Here is a 25003-nt window from a genome sequence, read left to right as displayed (position 1 = left end):
TTCGGGCATCTAGTAAGGATGAACCCTGGGCGCCTCCCTAGGGAGGTGTTCGAGGCACGTCCAGCTGGGAGGAGGCCTCGGGGAAGACCCAGGACAAGGTGGAGAGAGGCCACGCTGGCCTGAGAATGCCTCAGGATCCCCCAGTTAGAGCTGGTTAATGTGGCCCGGGAAAGGGAAGTTTGGGGTCCCCTGCTGGAGCTGCTGCCCCCGCGACCCGACCCCGGATAAGCGGATGAAGATAAGATGAGATGAGATGAGATGAACGTGAAAGTGTGAGAACTTTTCTATTTCTATCCAAAAGATGAGTCCGGCCGCTTTACACCTCCAAGATCTTCTAATCTGCTTGAGCACATAAATTATGTATACATCCATATGCATTATGGAAATGTCTGACTTTTACTGTTGATGGAAAACCGCTATTTTGTGTGTTAGATGAGTCACTGAATACACCCAGGGTTTGCTGCTTTACAGATGTAAACAAACCATAATAGCGTCAATAATTAATAAGTGATGGTTATTGCCTCGTGAACAGCAGGCTCATATCACATGTGGCTTCTTGGTAGTAGAGACTCATGTTCGGTCTGAGGCTTGGGTCTTTCTCTAAAAGGCAAATATGCTTTTGAAAACACATTACGTAATAGAAACAAACCTCATGCACGATGCTAGTTCATGCAGTAAAAATGTGACTTGGTTCTCCTTTACAGTGATTACAATCTCCTCCGAAAGCATTCAGACAGCAGAATTAAACCAAAATGCCACATAATTGATTATTTGATCCTCCGCTGTGTATTTTAATGCCACCTTGTTTGTGTGACACTAACTCCTTCTGTCACACACAAGCCGTTATCAGAGGCGGTTGGCGTGCAAAGTCTTGTGCAACCCAAACAGATAGCACTCAGTGTGTGTTTTCGTCCCTTTTATCAGTCGTCAGTCGTAAAAGTCAGCCCGTCTCGACCGCCATCTCGCCTCATCACAGTCTTGTCCTGTCACATTATCCAGCGGCGGCAGCGGCAGGGCGGGGGAGCGGCAGTGGCGGCCGCTGTGCTGAACTTTGAGACGGACAGGCCTTCTGTGGGCTGTCAGATAGCATTCAGCAAGGGACCTGCTTATTTCCCCCCGCTGTCGACACAATGACGGCGTCTCCTCTGACGGAGACACGTCAGTGCGAATCAGACAGACGGAAGAATGAAAGGAGACATTCACAGAGAAAATAGATTTACTCATATTGGTACAATACCTTAAAGGGACAGTTCAGATTTACTGAAGTGGGGTTGTGTGAGGTACTTATCCATACTCAGGCACGCCCCGGTTTGGAGAAGCAGGCAGATACAAACTGATTACATCATACAACACACAAACTATCCCCCTAACCTTGATACATTTTCTCTGCAAGCTAGTAAATTAAAATGTGGAAAACAAGAAGTGAAGGCGACACGGTGGGGTGGTGTTCAGCACTGTCACATCACAGCAAGAGGGTTCCTGGTTCGAACCCCTTCTGTGTGGAGTTTGCATGTTCTCCCTGTGTCTGTGTGGGTTTTCTGCTGGCTCTCTGGTTTCCTCCCACAGTCCAAAGACGTGCATGCATTGGGTTCATTGATGACTCTAAATGCCCGTAGGTGTGAATGTGAGTGTGAATGGTTGTCTGTCTCTGTTTGTCTCTATGTGCCCTGCGATAGACTGGCGTCCTGTCCAGGGTGGACCCCGCCTAATGCCCGATGTCAGCTGGGATCGGCTCCAGCCTCCCTGCGAACCCCGACAGGGACAAGAGGTTGAAGATGAATGAATGAAAACATAAAATTAGAAAAATGGTAAAAAAGGAAATTGGTTGATTAAAAAGCACAAGATCAAAAATAAATACAAAAAACAAAACAGCTCTACAAATCTGCATAATGCAACATTTTTACAGTAAAATAAAGTAAACCACACATCCGTAGTTCTGTTTGACTTTGTGTGTAAGATCCTAAACCCTCTGTGTTTACCTGACAAAGCTCTTTCAACAGTGTTAAGGATGTTTTCGTAAGAACAAGACCTGTTCACAGACACTGCAGACATTTCTGCCTCCTTTAATTGCAGATTGGCTGCGTTCGCCATCTGCTCTCTGATCGTCTGCGGCGGCTTTACGGTTACCTCAGCCTCAGGCGAGAGGCTGTTTCAAGGCAGACAGCTCATCAGGATGATTGACAAGTGTTAGTGCTGGAGCTCAACCAACTGACTGAAAATTGCATATCAGAGCTTCGGGAAGTGATCTGAAAGATGACACTGAATTTACCGTGCACTGTACACTGCGAGCCGCAGGCCTGAAAACGGGCGTGTGTGATATGCTTTGGCGTGTGTGGGTGTTTTGTACTGTGTTACAGGCGTGTCGCGGTACATTTGCTCCGGTGACATTTCCGTCCCTGGCAGGCGTGGCCCTGTGGAGTGTGTGGCTCAGTGGGTGGCTGATGGGAGTAGGAGCTCTGGGAATAACGTGTCCCTGGCACCGCAGCTGCTCTCTGCAGATGAGGGTCTGAACGCATCATGTTATGGTGCAGGGAGGGAATGAAAAGCGACATGACATCTTTCTTTATAAGATATAAAGAAATGCAGGAGGTGGTGGAATTTCAGCGCTGAATTGTGGGTTAATTAGCTGCCAGGAACAGCAGAGTGGAATAAATTCAGACAGAGAACTCTTAATCCCTGTTTCACCGCTGTATACCCAGTGATTAACGGCATTGCCACGTACTTAAATCTCTCCTGATCATTTTGCGGGATTGCGCCGTTTCTTGTGGCCTCATCACCGCGGATTCATTTCACAGCATCTGCACCAGAGTGAAGGAGAAATAACATGTTTCTAGCCCAGTGCGTGTTTCTAGTAAGAGGTCATCCATTCTCTCGTGGCCCAGATGTTTTTAACTGGCGTTAGCTTTCCACAGCTTTCCAGGCCCCGGTTTCCCAGTTTCCCAGCAGGCTGCAGTGCGTTCGCTTCTCTGCTGTACTGTTCTCCCTTTGCCAGAGAGCTTCGCCAACTCCATGTGTCATCCTCTTCTCCCTTACCAAAAAACTTGGGTGAAATTTACAGTACAAAGGTAGAAGACACACTTTCTTTCTCTCCAATTTAGCAACAAAGTGTGTCAGGGCATACGCAGAGGAGAGTCCCTGCTCTTGTTACTAAGTTATCAGTGTTTTCAGGGTGAAAAGCTGCACAGTTAACTCTATATTATCACATGCATTTCAACTGAGGAAGTGGGCGTTATTAGCTTTTTTTTACCTATGGTTCCTTCTTTGACTTTGCTGCATGTTTCATAATACTTGTGCATAGCATATCAATTGAACCAAAGAACACATGTCACTGATATGAACATGACATGATCTGTGGTGTCTTATAGCAGCTGGGCACCTCTGATATTATAGAGGTTCCTTCCCTGACATGAGCTACTTTAATGTATTTTTCTGGGACATTTCCAGTAAATGTATTCTCAATTATACGCTGACGATGTACCCCACTTTCTATTTGCAGCTGTTAAGTAGGTGTGTACGCTCATTCGACTTTTGAATACTGCTAAAGCTGTAAAAATCCCTTTATTGTTTCTGGGAATTCTTGAGCAATAGCAAATTCAGAATATCTGCACATTTTCAAAAGTGTCATAAGAGGACATGACCTTGCCAAGGTTCGCTCCGCCTGCGTCTTTTCAGACTCTGAATTATTTATTTCTTTTTCTGTTGTATCCGAATGTTGCTGAGGAGCAAAACCAAGGACTTGTTTAGGCCTTAAAGCTTCGTTAATTGAGTTTTTGGCCACTTACAGGCTGTGGAACATGTTGTAAACTCGACGCATTATCACCTCATAAAGCTGATGTGATGAATGTGTTGGCAAACAATAGCTGGTTTTACACACCCAGCAGACATGGTGTAACATTAGCATTCATCTGGACTTGTGTGTCTAGTGATCTGATGAAGGTTTAAAGGTCCAATGTGTAGGATCCAGGGGGGCGTACTGTCAGTAATGGAATATTCAGCGTCCATTCAGTGCAGTTTTGTCAGGCTCACGAAACTCGGATCAAACTGTCGAACAAGAGAGCGCTGATCAAACATGACTCAATATGCTGTTATTGTGTTAATCGGCCTGTGAGTATTCTCACTTGTCCAGGTCATCGTTACCCTCTGACCAGGTTGGGACTAGCTCGGACCAGTCCCAGCCTGGTCGTGGTCCTGGTCCAGTCCCAGCCTGGTCCTGGTCCTGGTCCAGTCCCAGCCTGGTCAGATGCGTACATGAACTGATGAAGCCTCTTGGATGAGAGGTGAAAACGTCTTCCTACACAAATAACAAAGTCCAGTTGCTTTTGACTGAAATTGCTTTGAGGGTTATTGTGTTAATGTTTTCAGGAATGTATTTTAGTGCACCTTTTAGCTCAAATTTGAGAAATGTTCTTTCTTTCTCTTCTTCCCACTCAGCAAGCACCGTAGTTTCATTGCTGTGTTTGGTCATAGGTCACATTTCATGGTTCTGGTTGTAGGGTTAGGGTTTTCCAGTTGCATCGAGAAGCATTTCCGTTGATAATGTCCCGTGGTATCTGCAAGTAGTCTGGTGATGCCCGACTATTTTGCGGCGGCAGTAGCTCAGTCCATAGGTGACTCGGCTGGGAACCAGAGGGTCGCCGGCTCGAGCAAGGCACAGAACCCCCAACTGCTTGGGGCGCCGGTCCACTGTCAGCCCTTTTGCTCTGACATCTCTACATTAATTGCATGTATATAGACCCTTTGTGTGTATGTTGGGCCTGTGAGTGAAAAAATCGTATTTCCTGTTGCGGGATTAATAAAGTAATTCTTCCTCTTCTTCTTCTCCACCAACTCCTGAGGGAAGTATCCGTCTCTTTAGCTGCTTAATGCTCAACGACGTTCACCAGCTAGTCGCTAACTTTGTCTTTTTGCCGTTTATTGAGGAGCAGGTCAGGTACAATGAGTTTATCAGAGCTTACTTTAGAATATAGAATTAAGATACTAATTGGTTAGGTGTAGGAAAGATCATGGTTTGGGTTAAATTGACTTAAGTACGTATATGTTAATGATGTTATGTATGGAGAAATGAACAGTGGCTGTTCATTGGATGGATGTTTGTTTAATCCATCCACCATCATCCTCCTCCCATTGTTGCCTTAATCGCTCTTTTTTTTCTGGGAGCCTGAAATTTCGCTTTTTGGATGAAAACTGATGCTGACATCCTGTATGTGTGTGTTTTGCTGTCGACTACTTTAAGAATAGATTCTCTCAAACAAACCCCCACCACAGCAATTTTTCTGGTTTATCCAATGAGGAAGCGCCAAAAACTGCAGTTTACCAAGTGGCCACTAGGTGAAGGTTTCATAATAGAGCAGTTTCTCATTGGCCCCCATGTTGAACAGGCCGTTTTCACAGCATCATTAAACCTGTTTAAGGCCTGGTACAAAAAAAACAACCATTCTAGTCTGTATGTTTAGGTCATATCTCCATGACAACACTGAGGGGGGTGAATTTTTTGGTCCCAGGCTAGTTTTAATTTTATTGGAGGTTAAAGTTTATGAATAATTAGGTGTGTGGCCTCTTGAGTGACAGCTAGCCTATGACCCTCAGTTCGTCTCGGAGGTAAACATCAATCAGATGGACGTATCTCCCTCCCCCCAACGTCACATACATGCCCTTTTTTGGTAAAAAACAGTCAACTCGTAGGCAAGTACGATTGGATCAAGTTGAGAGAAGGGACCTTGACGTAGAGACTACGTCCATTTTTATACAGTCTGTGGTCTCAAAGCATGAATATGTCACATCTGTGCTGGTTCTGGTTATTTGTGGGTCTGATCCTGGGACACGCAGCCAACTGCTGGTGAAAAGCACATACAGCGTAGTCTCCCTGTAGAATAACACCTTGTTATTGTGTGTCAGCACATTCTATGGAGACTTTTTCTATCAGGAATATAAATGTGCTGCAGCGCCGAAACACAATACCATTCCTCAGAAAACCTTTTATGCTGAGTGCCACAGTGGATCATAAGTGTCTGAAAACACCCACCAAGGACTACTTTGTGATACTGAATATTGTTTGTGAACATAAGCGCTGTAAGTGATTCATGTGAGACTCCCTCCCTTCCCTGACAGCTCAACTGCAGTAATTGTTTTGCTGTGAGAGGAGCATTTTTTTTTTTTTACTGTTGCATGATTTTGATCAAATCGAATGCATTCATTATGCCAGAAATGATTGACCGCATCCAATCTGTGAAAGTGGAGCCACTCAAAAAATATAAAAGTTACAACTTGATGTGAGAGATATGGTACATGAAAGGGAAAGTACAAGGGATTTAAAAACAGGAAGAGAAATATTTGCTCTGCTCATTTAAAGAGCATCAGTAATGAACACATTTTTTATTCATTCATTCATTCACTCATCAAACAGCTGCTTGTCCCTGTCGGGGTCAGGGGGGCTGGAGCCGATCCCAGCTGACATCGGGCGTGAGGCGGGGTCCACCCTGGACAGGACGCCAGTCTATCACAGGACACATAGAGACGAACAGAGACAGACAACCATTCACACCTACGGGTGATTTAGAGTCATCAATGAACCGAACACGTGCACGTCTTTGGACTGTGGGAGGAAACCGGAGAACCCGGAGAAAACCCGCGCAGACACGGGGAGAACATGCAAACTCCACACAGAAGGGTGTGCAATTAAGCAGCTGTGTGCAGGTATGAACTCCTGTGGTCCCGCCCTAAAGCACAACCTGCTTTATCGTCTATTTCTAAATGGGACCATAATTTATAAAAATGAACCTTATGCATCACTTTTCAGGGTCCGGATTGCAGTGAGGGATAGTGTGCTGTATATCACCTAATGCTGTATGTTTTCTGGAAGACACTATGAATGCCGATGTCCCCATATTTAAACTATTATGCACCCTGTCCCTCTATATGATGGCTAGCTTACCACACATCTCACTCGATGAAACCATAGGTCCACAATCTCGCAACTCAAAGTGCAGATAACTACACACAAAAGCCGGGTAGTACTACAAACGCTGACGTCACCCGCTCAGCGGCAGTCGATGAGTCCATTCTTTATACGCCTGTATTTGAGTCTGTTTTAAACCTGAATAGGTTTTTTGCTTCTCAGCTGGTCTCGGACAGACTGCTTCTGTCTGATCCTGAATGTGTCTCCTCAGTTGGAACCACTTTTTGCTTTTCATTCAGTGCCTCTTTCTTTCTCTCAGCCTGAGCTTAAAGCTGCTTCACAGTCTGTGAAAGAGGGACAGTTTCGGACTCTTGAGAAAATACAGAGTCTGCATCCTCTTCACACCCATGTCATGGTTTCTTACCAGAACCTGCTTCTATTACTCTGGGAGTCTAGGAGTCTGTAGGGGCGACTGTGGCTCAGTTGGTAGAGCGAGTCGGCCAATGTCCGATGGGTCGGACAGTTCCATCCCCGCCCTGCCCGACTTGTGTCATGGTCGTTGTGTCCTTGGGCAAGACACTTCACCCACCTTGCCTCGTGTGAATGTGTATGACTGCTGTATGTTTGAGGAGGTGGTCGGAGGGGCCGTAGGCGCTGATTGGCTGCCACGCTTACGTCAGTCTGCCCCAGGGCAGCTGTGACTACTGCATAGTTTACCACCACCATGTGTATCTGTGTGAATGAAGGGAACCTGGACTCTGTAAAGCACCTTAAGCACTGAGAAAGACGCTATAGAAATCTAAGCAATAATAATAATGTATCGGTTCAGTCTGCCTTCTCTGAGCTTCAGTTCAGTTTGTCTCCATCAGGCCTCGTCCCAAATCAGCTCGTCCCTGCTTTCTGTCTCAGTCAGTTACTCTTCACTCCCCTTTAGATCCAGTCCTCCACCGTCCAGTCCCTGTCTGCACTGCCTCCCACTTCCCTCTATTCAGCCTTGTTCTCCTCCTTCTCCAATTGTGTTTCTGGAATTTTCCATCCCATGTTTTCTTGCGTCACGGGCCCTCTCGTCGCCCCCAGCGAGTTTATCTCTAGATTTCGTCTAACCCCCCCACCTTCCTACCCAGCTGCTCCTCGTTCAGTCCGTCACAGTGTAAATACAAAGACCAATCTATGCCAGATTGTCTGTTTCCGAGCTGCTGTAGCTCTCCAGCCACTGCTGCCACCGGAACCTGATTACTCTCCTTCCTGCTTTGTTGTTCGGTTTGTGTTTCTGCCAATGTGGGTGACAGTTAAAATATCTGCAAAACATTTCAGTATAGACCACAGACTGTATTAATAGGCCAATCACAGCTGTCATGACATTTCACCCTGCATCAATAAACTAATTAACACCAAGAAAAATGAACATTTGAATTGAAATGACAAATACATTTTACCCAAAGATGGTTTCTAAGGTTTAGACTTTCTTCTTTGGCCAATTTCCCCTCCGCTAACATGGAGGACGCAGGATTCATAACTTATATCGCAGCCAGCCTCCAGGGAGTGATCCAGATGTTTTGGCTTCACCACTGAGGATCCTTCAAGCAGTCCATCTTTATATACAGTCTGTGGTATAGACAAGTACCAACAACGACTCCAAATACAACCTTAAGAATGACCTGTCACCTTGGATGTGCGGTTTCCTGCTGTTCTGCTGTGTAGACCGCCATAACATGTGGGTCATGTTCACATTACTATAGATATTGTTATAGTTACTGTTACTTGCTGGCTGCTTGCATCTCAGGATGTGTGTCTGTCTCTCTGTCCATCTGTCTATCTTTGTCATGTCTCTCTCTCTCTCTCCTTCTCTTCCTCTCTCCGGTGCAGACAGATGTGCGTCCTCCACAGAGCTGGGTCTGTCTGACATTCCTGTCTGTTATAGTGAAGGTTTTCGTTGCCACCGTACTCTACGGGGGAATTGTTGGGTCTTTACCTACTCTGTAAAGTGTCCTGAGATAACTTTTATTATAATTTGGCACTATAAATAAAATTTAATTGAATTGAAGAGTTGAATCACTTCCTCTCCAACACAGTGTCAACACTAACTAGTGTTTGAGCCGCTGCATCACATTGCATTAAACTGTTCAGGTGTGTCTAATGAACGTATAATCTGTATATTACATGGATTTTTATAGATTTAAAGGTTTATTAAATTGCCTCGTTGAACAAATATAAAGCGAGCATGAATGTTAAGCAATTTTAAAGAGTCAAATCATCAGGATTATCATGAACATGTTATTTCCGTCAACTAGACATGAATCAATGGAGAATAGGAAAAGACATCTGTTTATATGAAACCGTGACAGATGATTACTCTGCGGTTAGTTTTCTACTTTTGTTCCAAAGTTGAATCCTTCAGGATACTTTTTCTGCTCATGCACGCAAACTCTTTTGAAACCCCCGAATAATGAAAACAGCCTCAGTTCAGCCAAACAGCGTCCACAGACAATGGCAGCATAACATCATTGTGCCTACTTTCTGCAGCACAATTGTCAAGGTGCATTAATCCTCCCACACACTGCCGGCACCTTTCCTCCTTCTGCAGCCAAGTGGTGCCTATTGAGACGTTTTCTCTGTGAGGCAGATGTGTTTGTTCATTCCCCAAAGCCCTGTCACCACACAGGGGGAGGCAGATACATGAGACAAGCAGCGTGCAGCGACTCAACAGCATGCCCACTCACTTCATCCTAAACATAAAAATATGTGTGTATGTGTGTGTGTGTGTGTTCTTTGTGAATCATCCCAGGTAAATTTACAATAATCGAATTCCTTTTTTTCTTCATATTTTCTCACGCAAGCAAGAGGCTCGTTCATACAAGTGTTCACATTCTTCATTTCCTTTTATTCATAAGGACAACATTAATCCACACTCCTGTAAATTAGCCAGTGCAGCCAGCTGGCTGATCTTCAGCCGTAGTCCTTTGGGCGATATGTTTTGAGACCAGAGGAACAGGAAACACATTCAGTACATGTAGCCATGCAAGTAAACAACAGAAGCAGCTAAACACAGCCAAGCGAGACTGATTGCAGCCTTTTATTTCACACATGCAAACATGCAGAGCAGCAATAAGCAATGAGACATAAATGAAATGCAACAGTCATGATGAAGATCTTGATAAAAATGTTAAAAGATGTAGAACCATTTAGTTAATGTGTGATGTGTGCATGTGTAAATGTGCAGCATACGACTTTAGAAGAGTAACAAACTCGTAAATGGCGTTTTCCTCATTTGTGGGCAAGTTTAATTCCCATAAAAGTTACCCACGCGTGAGAAGAAGAATGAAACTATAGAGCTTGCTGTCCTGCTGTAGGAAAAAAATAGACCAAGAAACCAACTTAGGGGGTAGCACTGTCGCCTCACAGCGAGAAGGTTCCAGGTTCGAATCCCGGCTGGGGCCCTTCTGTGTGGAGTGTGCATGTTCTCCCCGTGTCTGCGTGGGTTTTCTCCGGGTTCTCCGGTTTCCTCCCACAGTCCAAAGACGTGCAGGTGTTCGGTTCATTGATGACTCTAAATCACCCGTAGGTGTGAATGGTTGTCTGTCTCTGTTCGTCTCTATGTGCCCTGTGACAGACTGGCGTCCTGTCCAGGGTGGACCCCGCCTCACGCCTGATGTCAGCTGGGATCGGCTCCAGCCCCCCGCGACCCCGACAGGGACAAGCGGTTGAAGATAAATTAATGAAGATACTAACTAAGCATTGCATTGGTCACGTGACAGTGTTTCCCTTACAAGTATATTTGACAGTGGTCAAACTAGCTAAAGTTGGAGCGCACACCTTAAAATAAAGTGTTAACACGGAGGATATACAAAATACATGTATGGAAATAAGACTAATTCGATTGGATTTAAAGGAATAATAGAAAACTTGTGTCCCCTACAAATTTAGAAATCCCTGATATTGAATATCTTTGAGTGTTTGACACTATTATAGTGGGAACTCTTCACCCGTGTGCTTATTCCGGTAAGAGAATACGAGGGACACCGTCGGAGTTTCACTTATTTTATATAGAGCGAAAACCTTTAGGCGCTAGTCTTGTACACACATGTAAACACGCTCACTGTAAAGACCCAACCATCGAAACATAGCTGTCCCATATACAGCCTGACCCAATAACGGGCTAACTAAGAGATGCCTGACTAAATATTCAAACACTTAAGTCGGATTATATTTAACAAATGAACATCTTATTAACCTGTATCATTAACGTTTTAAGCAAGGACAACTCTGACTACAAATTCACAATCAAGCATTTGTTTTTAGCATCAGTTTGGAGATCTTCTCAAATTAAAGATGCATATTTGTTTCATGCATGAAGCCCAATGAATTCATCCTGACAACAGTTATTATCTTTGAAGCCACAGCTTGATATCGCTTGTGCCTCCACGCCATTGATAAAACAGCATCAGCTAATAACATTCAGTATCCCTTCACTGCAATCCAAGCAATGAATTCTACTCAGCGACTACAGCTTGTTATGTGAGGTCTTTCTCCCTTGAGCGTCATTTAGACACTTATGTTACTTCAAGCTCCGTGGCACTTGTGTCAGTTTGAACTGGAGCGTTGAGACACTTATTCTTGACGGCTTCTTCTTGATCCACTGCGGCTCGGATTGTACCTCATTTGTACGTCGCTTTGGAGAAAAGCTTCTGCCAAAGACAAAGACAAAGACGTCAGCTTTGTGCCAGTGGCTCTGATTTTACACTGCTTTAATGAGCTGCAAGCAAGGAACTCATCGGGCCACGCGGATCACAATGGAGGAATATTTCACTCAAATCAAATCAAATCAGATCAACCTTTATTCATATGGCTTTTCATACAGAAAGGTATCGCAAAGTGCCTCAAAGAGATGTCCCACAGTCATGCACAGAGACATACACAAATATGTATACATTCATACACACACAGCCACGCTGACACAGACACACACACTCACACCTACGCAAAAACTCACTACAGAGACATGGCCGGGCAGCGAGACCTGAGGTACAGAGGAGGCTAGAGGAAGCTACCTTTGGGGGGCTAACCACACCGGGAGAGATCCCAGTCCAAGGTAGCAGAGACCACCGCCACAGAGACCACCCCAAAGAAAGAGGTCTTTTATGTGGTTGTCATATTTCAGGACAACAATCAAATACTTTGTGGCATACAGAAACTGTGGGTGCACAGACGATACGTGTTAGTATTTTAAGTCTAAGCTTGGTTGTATGCTCTTCTGGGGAATCGTAAATGAGAACAAAGAGATAGTGGAGTCCTTGTTCACTAGAGAGGTTTTGGCTATGGCTGTTACAGTAAGGTTCCCCCCAGTCAAATACTGATAGTGTGTCTTGAGTAACCCAGTGGGGTAGTAATTCTTGATGTGTCTGCGTTAATGCCTGAGCCAGAAAGCACCTGTTGGAGCCGAAGATGAATGGCCAGCTTTCTAAAAAAGCTCCAGGCAGCCTGTTTTCTTCTTCCAGTGCAGTGAGTGATGGAGGACTGAAGGTGATTTACACATCAGCAGCAGCACTGTTTTAATTAGCCTCTCTCTGCGTCTCCCTCCGTCCTCCAGATGGACCCCGTGCAGAAAGCCGTCCTCCATCACACCCTCGGCCTCCCTCCCACCGTAAAGAGGAAGCACGTCTCCTGCAGCGTTTGCCAGCTGAGGTTCAACTCGCAGGTGAGTAAGTTTTCTTCTGAAGATGAATGAAAGTTCAAAAGTCACAAGTACCCCAGCCAGAGGTATATAGAAATCAGCATCAGTTTGCAAATACAGGAACCTGGTGATGATGTGGGTGCATAATAATAAACAAGAGTATGAGCATTTTAGTAAAAAACTAACAGAAGATGAGAGCAAAGCCACGGGCCACATTCGGCCCATGCTCCCTATGTTTTTGCCCACCAACCGTTGGAACCAGTTAGGTTTTAATAGGAAGAAAGGCAGATATTTTTTGTCCGTAAGGCTGTCTGTTATGGCCGGCTGCAGTTCCCTATCTGACCACAGCTGGCATCAGGGAAATGGGGAGTGTGGAGTTTCTGTCAGGACACAACAACTTACACTCCACGACGACTCACGAGTCAGAAAGTCAAGATGTAGTGATCAAGAAAAACTACTTTTTCAATTCCACAGCAGTTTGCTCATTTGCAGACAGAGAGTGGCTGTTTTGAAGGAATATAAGATCTGTCGTCACTACGACACCAAACATTCCCTCGTCTTTTTAAAGTACAGCGGCAAGGAAATTAAGGGCGCACTCACACTGTCCACAGTTACCGGCCACGCACAAAAACTTCGAGGTCTATGGAAAGATCCGTGACCATCTGTTCTCCCATCATCTTTTGTAAACTAAGCCATGCATCGCGATGACGTCAATCAATGCGTGTGACGTGTTACGGCGTGATGACGTATAGGCAGCAAGAAGCATTCACCGAGGCCCAGGTAGTGTGAGTACAAACGGGCCTGGAGGGGGGACAAGGACCCTAAAGCACGGGGCACGGGACGGACGGACAGTGGGAGTGCGCCCTTAAAGGCAAATGACCAGCCAGTAAAACTAAATTCTCAGCAAACTGTGCTTTTTCAGCCGCAATTGGCTCAAGAGAATGCGACACGAGCAGGCTAACAGATATCAGCGTTGATTGCTAAGAGTGGACAAACGTTTTGGCCCATGGCCCTCCACCCAGATTCGTTTTGGCCCATCACAAAAAAGATCCATCATCTGCATCAACTCACAGGGGGGCTGGAGCCGATCCCGGCTGACATTGGGCGTGAGGCGGGGTACCCCCTGGAAAGGACACCAGTGTCAAACATCTTGGGTGATTGGTTTCCTTGAACATGTCAGTGAATAAACACTGTCTTGTTTTGTGGCAAAGGCGACTTTTCCGCTAGATGGGGCCCTATAGCTCTGTGTATTTTGACCGAGATTAGCATTTTGAAAGTGTTTCTCATGTCACAGAAATCTCTGTCAAACTTGTGTTTTGGAAGTAATTATCATATTGACAGTGTTGGTCGGTGCGCTGCACAGATCTGACGCCCGCTCTCATCCCCGGCTCTCTGAAGCTTGGAAGTCCCTCGGGACTGCTGGTAGACAATAAGATTATATTTTTGGGTTCATAAAATGTACCAAATTCAGGAATATAAAGGATATCACTGCAGACATTCCTGTAATCCCACATCGTAACATCTGCTGTATTAGTCATGTTTGTTTGCATATAGAGCAGGAAAGTTGGATTTGATCACAAGTGGTCACTTAAGATGCATGTGGACACAGCTTTAGTCCGAACTGCTGTCATCCAGCAACATAGTATTTGGACTTAAGCAGCACTGAACAGCATTTGAATAACATAGGGCTGTAACTATTTACATTGTCGATGAGTTTCTCGAGTAATCGATGAGTTGGATGATTAGGTTTTACTGTCAGAGAGACAGAAACCAGAAAATATTCCCATTTCAGAAGATGAAATTAAAGCATTCTGACCCTCAAAGAAAATTACTCAAACAGATAAATCATTTTTCAAAATGGTTTGCAGTTAATTTAATAGTTTCTAACAATGTGTAGGCAGCAGCAAACACCATTCATCAAGTAGTGAATGAAAAATACCAAACCAGTTGTCATGAACGGTTCAGGTATAACACAAAAAGTGGACCCGATGCAGACACAGACAAAAAGTAAAGTAACAAAACAAACGTTTAATATAATAAACGGACAAACGCAAAAACACTACAGAGAATACAAACACAAGACTAACTAAACGAACACGGGAATTACAGGAACAGGAAGACGACGGAAGATCTGGGAGACGGACGGGAAATGGGAACAAGGGAAACTACGGAGAAAAACAGAAAACAAACACGATTAATCAACTTACTACGGGGAGCGTGAAAATCACTACGAGTAAGGGGACGCCAGTCCGGGGTGAATAGTTTTACCAATACAGTGTCGACGACGGTCCGGCGCTGCATGCCTGTCAGCTTCAGCTATTTAAGGTGTTGGGGTAATCAGCATAACAGGCTGCAGCTTTGGGGGGAACGCCTACCGGACCTACACAGAGACGAGGGAGAGACACTTGCAGGGAAACACAGACAGGGGGAGACAAACTCAGACATAACGGAAGAGAGGAGGGGACTGACAGAACCAGATCATGACACCAGTATTTCCAACGTTTTTGTTTCAGACCAACTGTCATTGACATGCTGTAGATTATTAAAGTAAAACTACACGAGTGACAAAACATTAAAATAAGCTTTTGTGAAAGTACAATGTATGACAGGATACATAAAGTTTAATGACAAGAGTCTTGAAATGATTTTCTTCATTGCTTTGTTCTGTAGCTGAAAGGAGACAGAAAACAGGTGAGTCACTGAAATATGAAACTCCAGTAAAGAGCTGAAATACGGTCCTTGGATCCGGTCTTTTGTAGGTGTTGACACAGACAAAAGGTTTTTAGAAAATCACACATTGTTTGCTTCTATTTTGCCATTACTGTGTGGCTTTGATTGGTCAGATGGATCCTCAGATGTAATGTCCCTGAGTTTGTGTTACACTACATAAGGTGATGGAAAAGCAGCAGTGAGTGATGCTTGAATTGTAAAGAACGGGTGCGCAGGTGGAAAAAGAGGAAAAAAACATCTGTGGCGTGTTTTATTGTGGTTATTTTTCTGCATTCACCTTCAGATTCAGTTTTCATGTTTGGCCTCACATCCTCTTTCTTTTCACACTGTTCGTGAAGTTGGCTGCATAACTGTTTAGATGTCAACCATATGGGGAAATACGGGAAATGTACAGCCGTAAAGAGGATCCAGCGTTGCTTTTGTTCTTTTGTTCTTTCCCAATGAACAAAACAAAGCCTGCATAATGTTGTGTTTTAGATAGCATGTCTTCATACAGTGCTGCAGGAATGAGTCCTGGAATTAGTATTTTTGCACTGCCTCTCAAAGTCAATGTTTTTGTCTGAAATAAGGTCAGTGGTTAACACAAGATGAATAGATTCTAACGTTTCTAAGGCATAAAATACGTCAATCAGCACCCCACTTGTGAATTTTCAAGGATTCAAAAACCTGGCTAAGGAGACTACAAACCTCATCATGCTGCAGTTGGAAGCTGGTGGGTGGTGTAGTTCTATTAGTTTTATAGTTTAACGTTAGCTTTTTACTTTTGCAGAGTGCATTGTCGCCTCAAAGCTCATTAAAGTGGTGTTCATCTGTGCGTTCTAGTCTAGTCTAGTCTAGTCTAGACAGCCATTGTTAGCAATATCAGATAATAATGCATTATTTTGTATTTTGTTCCTACAAACACGTAAGAAACATGAAATATGGACAGGCCAGTGTGCACGATTATCTAATGAGGCACAAATCCGACATAATTTATAATAAAAAGGGTATTACTACAGTTTTAAGTACTGTTGATTCAGCACTCTAGTCTGGAAGCAAAATAGGAGTAACGTATAAACAGAAGTGCATGTAGTCCTGCCGTACCGACTGTCCCTTTCACACAGACATTGATTTGGCTCTTTGACTACATCTGCAACAGGCTTAATTACAGAACAACCCATTCATGTTTGTAACATAGACCGTATAAAAACAGTCGAGGTCCGATCTCTCTACTTGATCCAATCGTCCTCGCCTCCGGGAGCGGCCATCTTGTCAGATTTGACTCCACCTCATTTCCTCTTACCAAAAAAGGGCATGTATGTGACACTGGGGGGGGGATACGTCTGCCTGGTTGAGGTAAACTGAATTAGAAACATTGGCACCACAACCAGGGAGCTAGGCTAACAGAAACCATTACTAGTTAAACAGGTGTGGGAGTCAATGTTGAGATTTTTTTCTGGGACCGGGAGGGAACGGGAGTATTTTTTTTTTTTTCCACGTGTCTCTACACCGGCTTTGGGAGTCAAGTGCAGGCAGCCAGAATTTATGATCTATGATTTAAACTGATATTCAACACAGTACCATGCCAAGAGACTGTAAAACACCGACCCTCACGGCCCGAATCCTCCCGGTGCTCCAGATTAGCATCTAGTGTATGTGCCATCAATAGTAGACTGTACTGTAAGTCATTGTGCAAGTGCAGCTATTTAATTAGCATAACAGAGCTAACACGGTGTGTTCCTAAACCATCTGTTGGTGCGGTTGATCGAAGAGCAAACCATCTTGCCACACCACCACATGAATGACCGCAGTCCAGGTCGAGGCGTCGGAGTTAGCATGCTAAACCTGACAACTAGCCTCCGAGGAGAAGTGAGCGCCAGCAGCTAGCTGTCACTCAAGAGGCCGCGCCCCCTAATGATTCACAAACTTTAACCTCCAATTAAATACAAACTAACCTGGTACAAAATAATTCCCACAGTGTTTTCAGGAAGATATGACCTAAAACTACAGACTAGAATGTATTTTTTTTGTACCAGGCCTTAAACAAACTACTCAACCAGGGCTTGGTTTGTACGTTGTACGCAGTGAGGCGGAATAACGCCGCCTTGAACAGGCTGTGGGAAAGGGGCTTCAGTAACGGGGACTATGTTTGAATTACACCTCAAACACACCTCTGACATTTCTGTTCTGCAATTTACTGTTACTTTTCTGCTTCCATACTCCATATGCAATAAGTTATCAACAGATATATATTGGCCTGGATCCAATGCAATGAATTCCTGAGTTTCCAGCGGTTAAACCCGTCTGTAGTCGTACGGATGCGTTAAATGATCGTTCGCTCTATTAACAAAACATCAGTGACCTGCCTGAAGAAACCCATTCACATTGAAATAATGCACCGTTAAATACCTGGATCTCCACACCACCAAGACGCTTCATCAGTTCATGTACGCATCTGACCAGGCTGGGACTGAACCAGGACCAGGACCAGGCTGGGACTGGACCAACGACTGTCACTCTAACAACGGCCGTTGGCACTTGGAGCACAAAGGGTTCCAGTGACATCATCGGCCTCGTGAGAGGTTAAATACCTGGATCTCACACCAGTTAGTTGGACCAGTCCCAGCCTGGTCCTGGTCCAGTCCCAGCCTGGTCCTGGTCCAGTCCCAGCCTGGTCAGATGCGTACATGAACTGATGAAGCCTCTTGGATGAGAGGTGAAACGTCTTCCTAGACAAATAACCAAGTCCAGTTGCTTTTGACTGAAATTGCTTTGGGGACAGCGATGACCTGGACAAATGAGAACATTCATAGGGTTAATGTTCACGTGAAAGCCTCTTCTCAGCGCACCACATGAGTGTTCAGAGGTATGCACTTCCTGCTCTCTTTGCATTTCTCCTAACCCTGACTCATGATTATCATTAGATCTCCTGTCTCTCTCTTTGGTGTCGACATGACGCATCATATCAGCAAAACACATTACAGGAAGGAGCTCGGATTACAAACTCCACAGTCATTAGTTCACATGTGCACTCTAAAATACAATAATGAAATGCATTGCATTAATATAAGCTGGCTAAATCTAACCGATGGACCAGCAGATGGGTTTCGATTTCCTTCGCATCTAATTTCCATACCATTTCGAAAGTAATCAAAATATTTTAAAGGAAAATCACTGCTGCTGCTGCTGCTGCATGCTGTTAACTCCGTAGCATCCCTAAATAGCAATGTCACCATTCTTTCATTAAAGGAGTAATCAATCTATCTCTAACTGAACATGTCTGTGATTACTCAGGATGAGGTAATTAGGTTGTACATGGGGGAATCTATCTCAGTATATATTTACCGTCCGTCAGCTGTTCATCAGCCGAATAGACTCTGTGTTTACCTGTCAATCAACAGGTAATGCTGTGTTGAGCTGTTGGGGGGAGCGTAAATACCCTGAGGTTGTTTTTTGTTTTGTATTTAAACCACAGCAGCAGCAGAAGAGCATCTCTCCGGTGACAGTTTATCATAAAGTGAAAACTGCAGCCCAGACTGAGAGATGATGCAGAGCGGGAAGCCTGTGGTGTTCTGCTAAATACTGATCCATCTGTTTGTTAGCCAGTTAATGACCTGAGATCATAAAGAGAAAAGAGCTTCTCTGTTGTTGTTTTTTAAAGATTTTAAGATGTTGCTGCTTTAGATGCAGTCATGTTTATGAGTCAAGGTCATAAACCGGACTCAAGTCTGTAATTTGTTGACGGCAAGTGAGTCACCAGACAGTCGGATGTATTCCCTTAACGGGGAACGCTTAATTACCTGTTTACATTGCTCTCTCTCTTCTACCCTGACTCATGGGTTTCTGTTAATGTAACTTGTTTACTTTGCAGACCTGCAGTTTTTACAAGCTAATGATCTAGAGGGGATTTCTCTCTTGAAATAGACATGAACTGCACACATCACGGTGGAATAACTACAACATTCACAGTAGGTATAGTTGTTCAGTCACACTGGAAGGCGGATTAAAAAGCAAGGTATCATAGAGAGGGAGGGATGCAATATCATTTTAATATGGGGATAACGGAACGACACGGCTACACGGTGGTGTAGTGGTTAACACTGTCGCCTGACACAGCGAGAAGGTCTCAGGTTCGCATCCCAGCTGGGGCCCTTCTGTGTGGAGTTTGCATGTTCTCCCCGTGTCTGCGTGGGTTTTCTCCGGGTTCTCCGGTTTCCTCCCACAGTCCAAAGACGTGCGCATGTTAGGTTAATTGATGACTCTAAGAATTGCCCGTAGGTGTGAATGGTTGTCTGTCTCTGTTCATCTCAATGTGTCCTGCGATAGACTGGCGTCCTGTCCAGGGTGGACCCCGCCTCACGCCCGATGTCAGCTGGGCTCGGCTCCAGCCACCCCCCCACGACCCCGACCCCCGGATAAGCGGTTGAAGATGAATTAATGAATGAATGATAACGGAACAATGCATTTATAGTGATGCAAAAGTCACATAAATTGTTGTTAAAAAGAGCTTAAGGGAAACGTTCAAACCCTGGCTTTCGATCATGGCATGATTCGGGTGTGAATGAATGCTGGATCCTTTGTTACATGAAGTAAACAAAACAATCTGACACGGCCCCCTCCTCCTAATCTGACTTTGAAAAGGTGTGGGAGGAGGAGGTTTTCAAAGCTATTCAACCGTCTGATAAGCAGCTCTGAGGAACCGTCCCGGCAGTTTAAACAAACACTGGGTGACACTAGTATCAATAATTGGACCAGGAGAGGACGTTTCTTGTAATGTTTGCTGACGTTAGAAACAAAGTTACATGGAGTTTGACTTCCCGAGAACACTTTAAAAGATACAGAGACACAGAGTTTGTGTTTGTGTGCGCGCACGTGTGTGTGTGTGTGTGTGTGTGTGTGTGTGTGTGTGTGTGTGAATGAAAGTTAATTTAAACCTTTATCTAACCAGGAGAGAGCGTCACAGGAATAAGATCAAACAAGACATCAGCAGGCTACGTTTAAAAGCAACAGAATAACAGCGACGCAATCTAAGATAAGGGATTTAAAAACAGATTAAAATGCTAATAAATGCACACGGTGAATCACAGATCACACTGGTGATTACATTGTTTCATTGTTTACGGTCATGAAGTTTCTATAGCAGACATAAACACAACAAACACAATGACTCGGCCTCCTGGATTTTACAGGTAGCCAGTGCAAAGAGGCTAAAACAGGAGAAATATGTTCTCTTCGATTTGTTTTAGTTAGTACACGAGCTGCAGCATTTTGGACCAACTGGAGACTCTTAACAGACTTATTGGAGCAGCCTGATAATAAGGAGTTGCAGTAGTCCAGCCTAGAAATAACAAATGCATGAACAAGTTTCTCTGCATCTTTCTGAGACACAATGTTCCTAATTTACGCGATATTACGCAGGTGAAAATATGCAGTCCTTGTTGTTAGTTTTATGTGAGAGTAGAAGGACATATCCTGATCAAAAATAACACCCAGATTCCTTACTGTGGTGCTGGAGGACAACACAACATCATCCAGAGTAACAATATCTTTAGTTATTGAGTTTCGGTGGCCTTTGGGGCCAAGTACAATAACTTGGCTAACTGATCAGTTTCTACTGGTTTGACTAATACAATTGTGTATCATCAGCATAAAAATGTACGGAGTTCTTCCTTATAATATTTCCTAAGGTAGGCATATATAAGGTTTATCTGCTCTACACCTCTAATAGGTGTTGACAGAACTTTTTATGCAACATTACATGACAGGGAGTTCTTCCAAACATAAGTATTGTCATTTGGTAGTATTAGATTTTTATTCATGCATAGCCCATGTAACATATAAAATATTTAAAAATGTAGGTTACTGTCAATGATTTATGGTCATTTCTGTGTTTAATTACATTGCAAAAAAATGCATGTAGCAACGATAAGAGAAACTTATTGGATTTCACACAAGAAAATCAAATACTTTTTAAAGGAAAACAACAGATTGACACCATAATTATACATTAGTAGGGTTTGTGTGACCCCTAAACCCTCAAAGTTAATCTGTTATCAGACTAAGTTGCCTCATTTTCCCTGTTCTTCAAATGTGATGAAAATGCAATGTGCAAAAGCTCCGTTTAGTTTCTGATGTGGCTCCCTAGTACGGTAAATGTTAAATGGGCTTGCAATTACTGCCATGCAAGGTACCATCTGCTCATCAGGATCTGATTGAACCACTCATACACCTCTGGCGCACCCGTCAAGAGCAATTTGGGGTTCACTACCTAGCCCACGGATACTTCAACGACCGATCGAACCGCCGTTCTTCCCACAAGTGGACGCCCCACTCACTCTACCCCCTGAGCCATGGCACCCCTCACTAGTTTTTGTTGTAGTGGATTCATTCCTGAAAATAGACACATCATTTGAAATATTCTGATGAATGTGGTTTACTGTCTTCCCCTCCGTGCCATCCCTTTATTGGAGTAACACCAGATGCTCTGAGAGACAGCATCCAGAGGTGCTGCCATTTGATAGGTTGAACAACTTTTATGGCTCTTTCGCCTTCATTAAAGTGCGACTGAAGGATTCAAAGAAAATGGGGAGAGAGGGGGGGGGGGCGACATACTGCAAAAGGGCCACAGGTCAGAGTCGAACCTGGGTGCTGTTGCGAAGACTTTCAGCCTCTGTATATAGGGCGCCTGCTCCAACAAATGACAAAACGTTTTTTTAACCACCTGTTGAGTCCCATTATTAGGGAGTAACAATTGATGTTGAATGACAGAAGGAAAGATGGGAGACACTTGTTGAAAATATGATCTGTACAATTTATCAATAAAGAAAACAACAAAAAAACAAGGCGAGTCGCTGCTCTGCACAATTTCGAACAAAAAACGAGTTTGCCACAAACATGCAGAGGCCGATCTATCATGAGAGAAGACAACAGTGTTAGATGATGATAAGACGAAGTCCAAATCACTTCCGAGTCCACGATCATCACCCTGCTTTTGAGGAAAAGGCTGTAAAAACCTACCAAGCTACTCAGGCTTCACACAGCACAGGTGTGCCCACTCAATCAATCACATGTGCATATGTCAGCAACCTGGAGAAAGACAGGGAGCAGTCACACACACACACACACACACACACAACAAAAACACATACTCCTTTGTAACACCCCCATTAGTCTTCATTGTTCCCTGCCTCCCCCACTGAATATGCCCCAAACATGGGTAAAAAGTTCCCGCCCACATTTAAGCATATGTAAGCAGGAGCACCCTGTGGTAGAGACACTCTCATTTGGCCCCTGGAGTTGCTCCTGAGGTCGCACAATGACCGTCTGCAAGGGCATGAAATACCTGCTTTTCACCTTCAACTTCTTGTTTTTTGTGTTTGGAACCATCGTTTTCGCTTTCTCCGTGCACATCAAGAGAAACCACGCGGAATACCAGGTCTCCGATGAGCTTCTCCCGGCCATTAACATCCTGATATTCATCGGTGGCGTGACTCTGATTTTTGGCTTCCTGGGCTTCTGCGGAGCGATCGGAGAGAACCGCCGCCTGCTGGTCCTGTTCTTCACGGGCCTGCTCGTAATGTTCCTCATGCTGTTGGCTGTTGGATTGCTGGGAGCGATATCAAGAACTGCAGCTGCCCAGGAGCATGTGAGGGAAAACATGAAGCAGCTGCTTCCACTGAGCGAACAGCCCAGAAAAGTTCAGGTGTCATTTCAGACTGTTGAAAGGTCCGGGTTCTGTTGTGGTTTCTTCGTCGGCCATCTTGACTGGGGCAACGCAACAGTGGTGCCAGACTCCTGTAACTGCACAGACACCTCCAGAAACTGCACTTTTGTGGACGGGCGTGAGATATATGCAACACCGTGTATGACGTACATCATGACGTGGCTGGACAATGTATCAAACACACTCATGGGGACGGCATTTGGATTTGGCATCTTGATGATGCTGGGCATGATTCTGTCGATGGTCCTGTGCTGTAAGATAGGAAAGAGGAAGGGCAGCATCCTTTAAAGTGTTTTACCGCGAAGCCTGAGGTTCATGAAGGTGATTGAAGGACAGATCATCATCATGTTAGCGTTCATTGCATCTTTACTGGGCTCTGCCTCACTGTGATTTTCTTAAATACGCTTTTTACCTCTTTGCTTTTATATTTTGAATTTCACATTAGACATTTTGACAATGAAATGCTCAGTCTGTTGTACTTTTGTGGGAAATAAATGGATAATTATTGAGTCTGACCCCTGATCAGTGGTGGAAAGTATTTACTCAACTGCTGTACTGTGGATATTTACCTTCTTTACCACATTTTACTTCTAGCCCACTACAATTCTGGAGGGAAAATACCGTAGTGTTTATTTCACTGCATTTATCGGACAGCTTTAACACAATTATCTATTATATATCGTTTGTTCCCCTTCCATTAATCATCTCATGACCTCCTCAGGTGACCCTTTGGAGGGGGCTGGTCTCCCAGGTTGGAAACCACTGCGGTTAAACTGTCAACCAAAGAAATTCAAACTAACTCTTCTATAACCAGCTTAAAACAGCCAAATGTTGCCTGCACATTGATGCATCAGAACCCTAATAAAAGTCACAGCTTCCATTTTTCAAAGTACTTAAACTCTCCATAATACATTTGATACTCCTTTTATTGAAGTAGGGTTTTTAACACAGGACTTTTACTTGTAATGGAGTATTTTTCAATTTAATGGAATACGTGTGCTAAACATCATCAAACAATAACTTTGTTTAACCTTTATTCATACAGGTAATCTAATTGAAACACTCATTCTCAAGGGAGACAACTTCTTTGTAATCCAGGTACATTAACAATAAAGGTTTCTCATCGTGTCTTAACACACAACAGCAAAACAACACAAAGGTGCAGAGGAACAGGGCATTTATGAAGACACAATAGAACACGACAAGTCATTAAATTGATAAATGTGAAGTGTCGAGGCAGTGGTTTATAGCGATCGAGAAAAACAAGAGCAGACCCCCACGGACGCTTTCTCTAGATTTCATAAATATAAGTTTAAAATCCCCTCGAGGAATCATGCTGGAAAGCTTCATTTCCTGCTGTAGTTTGTTCCTAAATTGTGTCTGAGGGGACAGAGAGAGTCAAGGATCCGTGGGAGCATAGACTATACGGCAATACTGTTTATGTGACGTGTAAGTGGGTAAATAAGAGCGCTGCAGACCGAGGATGCAAATGTAAATTAAGTTATACGAGTGCAAAACTCTGCACATGGATGATGTTGGCAGGTTGACTAGAGAACACAGTAGATAGAGTACAGTAAGAATTAAACGTATATTAATCCTTATTTTATTATATATGTGCAGCAACAGCCAGGTTCTGGTTGCATCCTGGTTTAAACTATTTCAAAAATGACTTCATTTCTGTTGGGTTTAGACGTCCGTCACACCACAAATGACTCACCTAGAGGGTGCTGCTGTGAGCCGTTCCCCGTCCCAAGGCACTCACAGGCGGGCACTGTCTCGCTACTTTTTGCGACCTTCTTGGCAACTTTATTTATAAACAGCCACTAGCGACCAATTTAGCGTCTTATTCAGAGCATCAGGGAAAAGGGAGAATAAGTGGTCGGTCTAATTCATTCCCATGCATGTGCCTCAGATTCCAGGTTAGTCTGTGGGTCCGTGTCTGTCTCCCGAGGCAGCAGCACTGTTGTTGTTGTTATGTGACACCGTGGGGGTTAGAGGTCGGAGG

At 44.1% G+C, this 25003-nt stretch overlaps 2 protein-coding genes across 2 annotated transcripts in view; both read left to right on the top strand.

Annotated features, from left to right (window-relative positions):
• The window catches only part of znf385d (zinc finger protein 385D), a 107656-nt gene that overhangs the window by 43663 nt on the left and 38990 nt on the right, over positions 1–25003 (top strand). The window contains exon 3 of the mRNA XM_083918564.1: positions 12483–12590. Coding sequence (XP_083774690.1) covers positions 12483–12590 — 108 coding nt within the window. The remainder of the gene's footprint in view (positions 1–12482; positions 12591–25003) is intronic.
• Positions 22591–23286, top strand: LOC310950027 (tetraspanin-8-like; the record flags this gene model as incomplete). The annotated part of the gene is made up of 1 exon (XM_083917691.1): positions 22591–23286. One exon carries the CDS (start codon positions 22591–22593, stop codon positions 23284–23286), a length of 696 nt encoding a protein of 231 aa, XP_083773817.1.

This window comes from Echiichthys vipera (genome assembly GCF_963691815.1).
Source record: "Echiichthys vipera genome assembly, chromosome: 8".
Classification (NCBI taxonomy): Eukaryota; Metazoa; Chordata; class Actinopteri; order Perciformes; family Trachinidae; genus Echiichthys; species Echiichthys vipera.
This window is presented reverse-complemented; position numbering and strand designations above follow the sequence as displayed.